Below are 11,121 nucleotides of genomic sequence, written 5' to 3'. Positions count from 1 at the left end.
TTGGCAATTCCAAAAAATCCAAAATGGAATGATAGTAAAAAAGTAAAATTTAACTTTAACTTCAATTTCAAAAGTCATTCATCAAAGATTCATTCATTCATTAGGTTTAGCAGAAATGCCAACTTTACAATGAACTAGTTATAAGACGGCCACTAGGCAGCGCATACGTAAAAAGACTGAAAATGCTGTAATTAAGTGCTGCAAGTAATTATTCCGACGGGACACAACAGGCTGCTGAATTATTATTTTTTTTTCTTATTGCGCATGCGTTTCTAGAATATGACAGTTTATTTATATTAAAAAATATATCACTTATCATCGATTAATTCCAACGTTTTTTTGCTCTTTGCTCTTTCTGACACCATGTTGTGTTTTTTGTCCATTTAATTTGCCAATTCTTTTCTATAGTTTTCCAAATTTAAGTATGTTATCCCTTTTTTATTTTATGTTTTTTTGTGCAAATATACGACATTTTAAAACGATACGAAGTGGAAAAGAAAAATCAAAGGACGCCAAAATGGCAATTTAAAGCCAAACATGGATTGCCTGACTCCATTTTATAAAATTATGACAAACATAAATCAGTCCCTGTCTGCTCATGCTCTCCCTACTGGCCGTCTTATAACTAGCCGATTGAAAATAGTCAAAAACTAAGTAAACGATTGTTCAAAAACATTTCTCAGTCGAGAAATTTTATTTTATTAGTTGATATAATTAAAATGAGCTTATTGCATGATTTAATCACCGCTAATAATTTTGCAACACTTCGTGACCTTCTCGGAGCAGGGATAAATCCGAATACTGCAGATGCCGGAGGAAAAACACCTCTACACATCGCCGTTTCCAAAAATGAGGATAATATAGAAGAATCTGAAGCCAGTTTGCAAGTTGTAAGGGAATTAATTTATTTTGGAGCTGACGTGAATCGTGCGGACAACCTCGGAAATACTCCTCTGCATTTGGCCGTTTGTTTTAGAAATTACAAAATGATGGAAATTCTTCTAAAATGCAATGCAGGAATAGATATACAGGACGATCTTGGAAATACTGCAATGCATTATGCTATTGATAACTACCATTTCTTACAATGGACAATTTATAACCATGACTGTCCTGGAGATCGAAAACATGCCGATTTGACAGCAGTAAAACTACTTCTGAACTATCTTCCGGATATTAACTTATCTAACTGTTCATGTGAAACTCCCCTGATATGGGCCGTGAAAGAACAGAACCTTCAAATTGTTCAAATATTACTCAAGAAAGGTGCATTCTATTCTTTGAGAGATATACATGGCAATGACGCTTTGCATTATTCTTTAGATCAAATAGAAATAGATAAGGAAATTGTGGCGGAACTCCTCAAATATAGAAGCAATCATGATTACAAAAATAACGATTTAGAAAGTCCTGTAGATGCGTATCTTAAAAGACTACGAAATGCATCCCCTTCAGAACGAAAAAAAGCAGAATACTTATTCAAACTTTTTGTGTTTCGTAAAAATAATTTTGAGCTTGCACAATGCCGAGAAATAGCAGCCATGAGCAGAAAAACGAAAAGCCTTCTTGGCCAATTTTTTTGGTACTGCCGCTTTGAAATTGAAAAAATGAAAATTGATGAACTAGTAACATGTTATACTGTTTATGATTTGGCTTCGAGGGGATTTTATTATTCTATTTCTGAAGAGATACCTCATCCATTTGAAATATTTGATATAATACTTGAAAAATTGAAAAGAGGTGATTATACCGTATATATTGACATAATCGTATCTGGTATTTGCAGAGACTATATGGCTGTTAAAACTGCAGAAACTGGATACTGGATGAACAGCAAAGGTAAAAGAATAGAATTTTTAAATTTTGACACGCGTTATCGCCTTTGTTATTATTTAAACAATTTTGAAATGTTTAATTTGATGCTAGCGTTGTCATCAACCAGCTCGTTTTTAAAAATATGCAGAATCTGCAATGTCTTGTTTACAAATGTATAAATGTCATTTATTTCTGCAATTGAATATTTTTAAAGGGAAGACTTGAACTTGAGACATTTTACTCTAAATAATGTTGAAAGTAAGGATAATTTTGTAAATCGCGCATCATTTTTATCAATATGTTAAAATTTTAAATTCATGATCAACATACAAGTTTATATTTTCGTTTATACTGTTATAATCAAGTGTCTTTTAAAAAATGCTATTTTTTAACTAAGCTTCAGAGGCTACTGTGCTATCAGAATCATGCAATGGCGGATTTCATAAGCCGTCTAGGAATTTGCCTATAACAGAGCCAAAGGAGTCATTACATGCAGGCCAGTGAAAAATTATAATCAGCCAAAATGTCATATACAATTTATGGGAAAAAACTAGCACCCCAGTGTATATTTACAATAAATCTTTTGTTTATTAAAATGTAATTGCATTTTATGGCAAGTAGAAATGTTATTGTTCCATAAATTCTTCACTCAATATCCCATCTGTTGACTCTGTAAAATAAAATTTTTTATATTAAATTTCACCGAAAATAATTTTTCAATCATTCCAGCTAATCAAATAAATTTTTCCTAATTAGGAAATCAATTATAACTATGGCTAAATTTGAATGAATTTTATTTCTTTAACATAAATAATCGTAAATAAAATTCTTTTTGCTTTCTTACATAATAAGATTTCAAAACGTTTTAACAAAATAAATATCGTAATATATTTGGAAAGTAAAATTAAATAAGCAATAAAATGAGTTTTCATATATTATACATTGTTTGAAGCCTTTGGATTTATAAAAGTATCAGTAGTTTCTGATTTGGAAATGCATATAATTTCAATATCCATTTTGACGTTGTAATTGAATGCAAGTTTATTCCATAAAGAATGCATCTTTTATTAATAGGTCAGGATAGCAGTAAAATAATATCGAATTTGTATTAATTTCAGCGTACCTTTATTGTCTGCCTATAGACAAAATAATATTATTTATACATTAATACTTCTCTGTCAATGGAACTATACGCTTACCGTCTGACCATTTAAGCAAATTTTTAACTGGTATTTTAGTAGACAACCAGTATACAAATAAATAAAAGAATGAAAATTGCACACAAGGCTAATTTTTAAGGATACCCATTTTGTTCTCCAACAAATCAAACATCTCTTGATTGAACAAACAGAATATTTATTAGTCCAAATTAATTTCTAGTCAAAAACTCTCAAATTTTAATGAGCTTTCTGCATAGGATAATATTCCTATGAAAAACTTAAATAAAATCCTTTATTCAAAATTTCAAGTACCTTCTATATTTTTGCATAAGCACGTACTCTAATTATTAAGTGAAATAAATAATCATGATATATATTTAATGATAAAATATTATTTTCTGACATTTATAGAAGGAATATTTTACGGAAAAACATTCAATGGTGCAATCCACATTTTTTGAAACATTACAATACAAATGAACGATTCAAAAGCTGAAAGTCACTCTATCAGTCATATTCTAGCGATGAGCAACAGTTGAGGTTAAAAGAAAAGAGTGGCAAATTTTTCTCGGGCAAAGCGATCTTGTAAAATAATTCACAAATGAGGAATTCCTACAGAAAGAAGGTTCAAATCATTTCGATCAATCATGATTTTAATAATTCTTGTTGAACAAACAATCCAAAACACATTTTTCAAAACAATTTTCTTTTAACCACATAAAATAATTTACATATTAGTGCTATTCCTATTATTCTATTCTTACTATATGTGTAATGTATTATTCTTTTAAGTTTCTAAAAACAATAACTTCAACTAGTAGTGGTCTTTGATATAGCGATCAATGATTATATTGCTTAAAGCAGGGTAGAAGAGATTGCCCTTATCTAATACATAATCTAATTACAATAATTATATAATAATAATTAATCTAATTACATGAAATTTACGTACTTTCTAATGATCAACAATTCATTTGAAATTATCAATTTCGATTATTAAGATGGGTTCACACGAGGCTAACAATTGCGCGCAATTGTTGTCTCCCTGCTGTTGTCCCTGTATTGTCCCCGTGTGAACAGTTGAGAAAATGTCGATGTGACAATGGCAAATGGTTGTCCTGACGTGACAACCATTTGCCATTGTCCAGTTGCAGTCACGTGATTTTCCTGAAGTAGGCGTGACCTTATACTGCGCGCAATAGTTGGCCTCGTGTGAACCCACCTTTAAGCATGGAAATCTAAACCAGGGTCACAAGAGAATAGAGGATCACTATTGCGCGCAATTGAAGGTCAAGCCTACTTCGGGAAGCTCATGTGATCCCAATGAGACAATGGCAAATAGTTGACCCAATGAGACAAAAATTTGCTATTTTCCAGTTGGTGTGACGTGACGTCATGAAGTAAGAGGAGTTTTTTACTGCACGCAATACTTGGCCTCGTGTGAGCCATGTTTTAAGCTGACGGAGAAGGCAAAAGCAATAATGCTAGTATTCGATTGCTGATTAATTCCACTATACCAAATGCTTCCTGTCAAACCACAAGGTCCTGCTTTCTATTAGGGGGGCTATTTGGTCAAAGATTATTAACAATATTACCTTGAACACATGTCGTTTTTTGAGTTTAAAATTATTCGAATTTCTGAAATTGTGCGACTAATTTCCTAAATATAATCAGCTTCAATGTGCTGCTTTCTTATTTTATTTTTGAAATGTAGGTTTGATATTGAATCTACAACCAGATAAAGGATATAAACGAAAGCAATTTTGGAAAGATGAGTGCGTGTATAACACGTGTTGAAAGTACAGTTTCAGAAATTGAAAAATAAAGATACATTTATTAACGGACATTTGTGAACAGGCCGAAGACTTTATAAACAATAAATAAATAAATGTAATTGGATTTATATCTTGAAAAAGAAAAAGAAAGCGTCAGTAGAAACACAGTTTTCAAAAAGGTGCTGAAGGAGCAGATGAAGCATATATCCCAGATGAATTTCCAGTTTCGTTTGCCGAGCATCAGTAGTCGAATGCATCTAACAGGATGAGGCGCTCTCTATATGAAGACAAATTCGTTCAAAAAATAAAGACATCGAACATATATATCAAGAGAAAGTGTTTGGTACTGTGCAAATATGTCCAGACTGGAAGCAAATTTACAGTTCATCTTTAAAATTAAAAATCCACGATAAAAAAATCCACGTCCAAAAGAAATTAATTTATTACTATATCGAGCACAATGCAAATTAAAATTAGAGCATGACTCAGGAAATGTTCACTGATTGGTTCCCCAATCGAGAGTAATAGATAAAGAGAGGAACAATTTAATGGTTGTAGACAACTGTCTTTCCCGTAAGATTAAAATAAAATCATAGTAAAATTATTTTTCTGACAACAAATACACCATCATTTATCCTGTCTTAGGAATCAGGTAATAAACTGCAGTCTGACAGATATCGAACTGAAATAATTATTTTCAATGCTAGTGTTTCGAAAAGGGATGATAGCTGAAATTTGAAGAAACATTGTTATTTTAAATGGTAGTGCTTTTAAAAAAGCGATAGGCTCATTCTCAATGAAATCATGAAAAAATTCATTAGAAGTCTTGCAGTTCGTAAAGTAGACCTAGGTGGAAGTTTCTATATGAGGAACTACTTTCGCCATGTGGGTTTCATCAACACAAAAAAAATGACTCTCATGTTCTTGAGAACATATCTAGCCTTTCTCAAAATTGTCGATACTGCTACGTTCAGTGGTGGCGGGGTGGTCGGCTGTACGCAAGAAGAAGAAGCCTTTCTCAAAAAGACAATAAGATGTATATTAAAATGTACCCAAACTTAGATAATGCTTAAAAAAAATAGAGAAAAACAGTTTGTTATGGGCAGATGAATCGAATAGTTAATCACATATGTCATAAATTATATCCAGAAATCACCATCTGTCAAGAAAATTTGAAAGTCATTCCTTGTTTAAACGTTAACTGAGGATGTGCGGTCTGTGAGACCGCTAGCGATGGATTTTCTGTCACCCCTATTCTATTTTTAGCTCAATTGAATGGATTGACCTTGTAGCTTCCTGTTTTGTGACCTTCAATACATGTGCACTTTTTCAACCGATTTCAGCAGATAATTAAGTTATCTATTCGAGCGTGGTCTCTAAGACCGCATCTCCTTGTTAGTGTCTCAGTGATAAACAAGGCTTAGCAGATGACACTAAAACTTGGGCCCCGAAATATCATCCAGTTTATTGATCCTATTATGAAGCAGTGTTCCAGACACTTTTAAATGAAGCATAAAGTGATTTTAGTGATAAGGATAATTATATAGAAGAGTTTTTCGATGAAAATTGGCATTCAACTGAATTTGATATGTATGTTCAGGCATAATTAATTTTTCTAGTGATAATGTATTTTGAAAAATTGATAAAATATATTAATATACCAACAGATATATAAACAGAATTTATAAGTTGATTTTTATATTAGTTCTCAACCTGTTTAAAATGAACTAGGAAACCGTGCTATGAAAGTCACACAAGCCGATAAAAAAAAGAACCAATTTTACCCATTGTCATTTTTTATTTTTTTTATTTTTCATATAAATGTTGAATTTCACATCATATTGTCTTCTATATACCTTCATATACTGTAAAAACAAATATGATTTAAAAAATAAAAAGTAATATGCTTTTTCAAGAATATTATTTATTGTAACATGTAATTTGAGAAGAAAATGTATGCTCCAACGCGTTTTCTTTTTGCAATGATAATATATTTTGAAAAATTTCTAAAACATATCTATATGTCAAGAAAAATATCTGTAAAATATATTGGCAGTTTTTCATATTAATACAATTATTAGAAAATTTAATTTGAGTGTAAATGAAATATGGTCTCGTAGACCGCACCTCCCCAGTTAAGTCCTAAACTTTCCCCTCCCCAGTTAAGGGTTAACCCTTTTACCGATAACTGTACTGAACGGTTTTTTGGTGTGAAAAAAATGATCACTTATCATTGGTTAAAACCGACATTTTCTACTGTTTGTTCTTTCTGATAAAAATTAGTGTTTTTTTTTTTTTTTTTTTTCATTTTTTGTGGGTTTTTTTTTTTATAGTTTTCATTGTAGCATGTAAATTTCCATCCATTTAATACGATTTGCAGTGAAAGAGAAACAATAACAGATGCCAAAACGGCAATATATAGCCAAGCGTGGATTCCGAACACTCTCTTAAGTAATTATGGCAAACATAAATCGGTCCCTTTCAAATCATACGCTGCCTACTGACCGTCTTATACTGGCTGAGTGCAAACCCATCAAAAAGGAAATCACCCGATTGTTCAAAAACCTTTATCAGTCGAAAAATTACATTTTATAAGTTGATGTACTCAAAATGAGCTCATTGCATGACTTAATCACAGCAAATGATTTTTCAACACTTCAAGACCGACTCAGAGCAGGAGTGAATCCGAATACTAAAGATGCCAGAGGAAAAACACCTCTACACATCGCCGTTTGGAAAAAAGAAGAACATGAACAGAAATCTGAAGCTCATTTGCAAGTTGTACGGGATTTAATTCATTTTGGAGCCGATGTGAATCGTACGGACAACCTCGGAAATACTCCTCTGCATTTTGCCGTATGTTTTAGAAATTACAAAATGATGGAAATTCTTCTAAAATGTCGTGCGGGAATTAATATACAAGACAGTCAAGGAAACACTGCAATGCATTATGCCATTGATAATTGTAATTTGTTACAGTGGGCAATTTCTAACTATAAATGTCCTGGAGATCGAAAACATGCCGATTTGAAAGCAGTGAAATTACTTATGTACTATCACGCGGATATCAACTTATCTAACAGTTTATCTGAAACTCCCCTAATATGGGCAGTGAAAGAACAGAACTTTCAAATTGTTCAAATATTACTCGAAGGTGGGGCCCTCCATTCGTTAAGTGATTTCTGTGGAAATGGACCATTGCATTATTCCTTAGATAGAACAGAAATTAATGTTTCAATTGTGACTGAACTTCTCAGACATGGAAGTAATCATGCATCCAAAAATAAACGTTCAGAGAGTCCCGTAGATGTGTATCTTAAAAGACTTCGCAATGCGCCACCTTCAGAACAAAATAAAGCAGAATACGTATTCAAACTTTTTGTGTTTCGGAAAAATAATTTTAACATTACACAATGTGAGAAAATAGCAGACATAAGCAGAAAAACGAAAAATCTTCTGCTCCAATTCTTTTGGTGTTGCCGCTATGAAATTGAACAAATGAAAATTGATGAAGTATCAACAGATTACACTGTTTTTGAATTGGCTTCGAGGGGATTTTATTATAGTATTTCTGAAAAGATACCTCTTTCATTCGAAATTTTTGATAAAGTACTTGAAAAATTGAAGAAAGGCGAATATATCGTGTATATTGACATAATCGTATCCGCTATTTCTAAAAACTATATGGCTGTTAAAACTGCAGAAAATGGCTACTGGTTGAATAGAAAAGGTGAACAAGTAGAATTTTTAAATTTTGATACGCGTTATCGTCTTTGTTACTATTTGACGAATTCTGAATTGTTTAATTTGATGCTAGCGTTTTCATCAACCAGCTAGTTTTTTAAAAGTATGGAACGTCTTGTATACAAATGTTTAATAGTGATTTATTTTTGTAATTGAAAAATTTTAAAAGAAAGACTTAAACTAAAGACATTTCGCTCTAAATAATGTTGAATGCAAGGATATTTTTGTGAGTCAAGCATAATTTTTTCCAATATGTTAAAAGTTTAAATTTATGATTATCATATAATTTTATGTTTTCGTTTTTATTGTTATAATTAAATATCTTTTATAATTGTTATTTTTTAACTCAGTTTTCAGATGCTCTTTAGCTTTCAGATTTCTTCTTTGGTAGATTCCATTCACAGTATATTCAGCCTCATACGACAGTAAGACCGAGCGTTACATATATGCAGCCCAATAAATAAATGTTATTACTTTAAATGTCAAGAAACGTTTATGATAATATGTTTAGAAGTGTAAAAAAAAAAATAAAACCTCAGTGTGTATTCGTAATAACTTCTTAGAATTGGTAAAAAAAATGTAATTATAATTTATAGCCCATAGAAATATTAATTTTCCATCAATTGTTCACTCTACATAAATTCTATTGGATAGGATGCAAGATAATAGTTTTGATGTTAAATTTCTCTAACATTTTTTATTTTCCCAATCATTCCCATTAATCAAATCACTTACTTCCATATTAGGAAATGAATAATAATTATTATCGCTAAATTTTGAAGAATTTTATTTCTTTAGCCTTTTTTCTGTAACGAAAATAATTTTAAATAAGAACACTGTTTTTACTTTTTTATTATAATGAAATTTGAATAATGTTTTAATAAAATATATACCGTTGATTTATTTTGAAATGTGAAATTTGATTTATCAGTATCCGAATAATCATATATCTTATAATATACATTTTCCAAAATCTATAAACATATAAATATTATTCTTGGTTTATTAAACTATTTTGCAGTTTCTAATTTGGTACTACAAATGATTTAAATTGTTGTTTTGATAATGTAATTGAATTGAATTGGATTCCATTAAGAATGCATCCTTTATTAATAGGACTGATTACTCTATAAAAATATAGAATTAGTTTTCTTTTTATAAGTACCTGTATGTCATGAAAATAGATAAAATATTATGATTTATATATCTTTAATTTATCAATGGAAATACATGTTTACCTTCTGACAATTTAGAAAGCAAGTATTGTGCTGGCAGTATAATAAAACACTAAATAACTATGATAAAAATCCACACAAGGTTAATTTTTAGTGAAATCTTTTTCTTTCTATGGCAACTATTTTTTTTTTCATTAAATATTCATCAAATATTAATGATCACTTGAAACATTTGAAGTTATTTTGAAATATTTATATGGCACTAAAGAATTTGTACGTTTCAAGATGCATTTTCATAAATCTAGTATTAATTCTTATCTTTTTCTTAAACCTATTTTAAATTCTTAAAACCTAAGAAAGACGAATTTGGAAAATAATTTTACTTTTTAAGAGAAATATTGAAATTTATATTAAATAATGAAAGTGTAAAGTAACAATCAATTAACTAAGGGCAATCCTATCCTCAATGTTATCATCAATATTTTTCAGAAAACGTATTGCTAGGAAGGCTATAAATAAAGGAAAATTTTCACCATTAGGTCTGCAATATGTTACTCTAAAGAATTTTATTTGTAACATTGATTCTGAAATTTGTATGGAGAAGTCTAATATGCTGCATTAAAAATTTAATAAATATTATTTTATGTAAAACCAGCATTACAATATTTATAGATAAAACATTATAGATTTTTCATTTTCTCCTTCTTTCATTTACGAGTTTCTAAATACATCCCATTCCTTTATGATACTTCTCAGGAACAACCCAATGACAACAAATTTTAATCCTAGATGTAGAGATGTAAGATGTACACTTCTATAATGGATTTATTGAACATTTGTATGAAGTTCAGTTTAGCTTAGTTGGAATAATTTCCTGACTGGAATCAATATGAAAAATTGGAGTTGACCACATAGTTCCGAATCACGATCTGATAGCAAAGAGTCATTTCAAATCGGTCACAATGTAACGAATATCTGTTATGAGTCTGCTAGTATGGAGCTATTACAAATTATAATTTCCAAGCTGCATTTCAGAATACTTCCATAATACTTCCCAAAAATATTAATACTTATAGTTGAAAGTTTTGAAATTGCATATTTTAAAATTAAAAAGCCAATTCAAATGCAAGGAATTTGAAGCAGAAAAGTTCCGGCATTAATTGAATAAAATTAAAGCTTCTTTTAAGGAAAGAAAAAAAATATGTGAAATAATACAATCAGGAGTTTATCAAATAGATGCGTCAAATTTTATTGTAAACACATTCCCTGACACAACCTAAGCCTGAAGCGCCTACTGCGCGCGATGGAAGATCATGCCTACCTCAGGAACATCACATGATCCCAACAGGACAGTGGCAAATGATCGTTTCATCGGGACACTCAATTGCCATTGTCTTGTGGCGATCATATGATTTTACTGAAGTAGGCGTGGCTTCCCATTGCGCGGAAAAT

The 11,121-nt window shown here is 30.7% G+C and overlaps 2 protein-coding genes across 2 annotated transcripts; both read left to right on the top strand.

Annotated features, from left to right (window-relative positions):
- The first annotated feature begins 226 nt into the window (after positions 1 to 226).
- LOC129983611 (putative ankyrin repeat protein RBE_0997) lies at positions 227 to 2,503 on the top strand. The gene has a single exon (XM_056093138.1). The coding sequence runs from the start codon at positions 720 to 722 to the stop codon at positions 1,992 to 1,994; it is 1,275 nt and encodes a 424-aa protein (XP_055949113.1). The 5' UTR covers positions 227 to 719; the 3' UTR covers positions 1,995 to 2,503.
- A 4,743-nt stretch (positions 2,504 to 7,246) lies between these two features.
- Positions 7,247 to 9,194, top strand: LOC129983610 (serine/threonine-protein phosphatase 6 regulatory ankyrin repeat subunit A-like). Its single transcript, XM_056093137.1, has one exon. The coding sequence runs from the start codon at positions 7,361 to 7,363 to the stop codon at positions 8,585 to 8,587; it is 1,227 nt and encodes a 408-aa protein (XP_055949112.1). The 5' UTR covers positions 7,247 to 7,360; the 3' UTR covers positions 8,588 to 9,194.
- The last annotated feature ends 1,927 nt before the right edge of the window (positions 9,195 to 11,121 follow it).

This window comes from Argiope bruennichi, chromosome 9 (genome assembly GCF_947563725.1).
Source record: "Argiope bruennichi chromosome 9, qqArgBrue1.1, whole genome shotgun sequence".
Classification (NCBI taxonomy): domain Eukaryota; kingdom Metazoa; phylum Arthropoda; class Arachnida; order Araneae; family Araneidae; genus Argiope; species Argiope bruennichi.
Note: the sequence above shows the minus strand (reverse complement) of the source record. Positions and strands in the feature narration are given on the sequence as shown.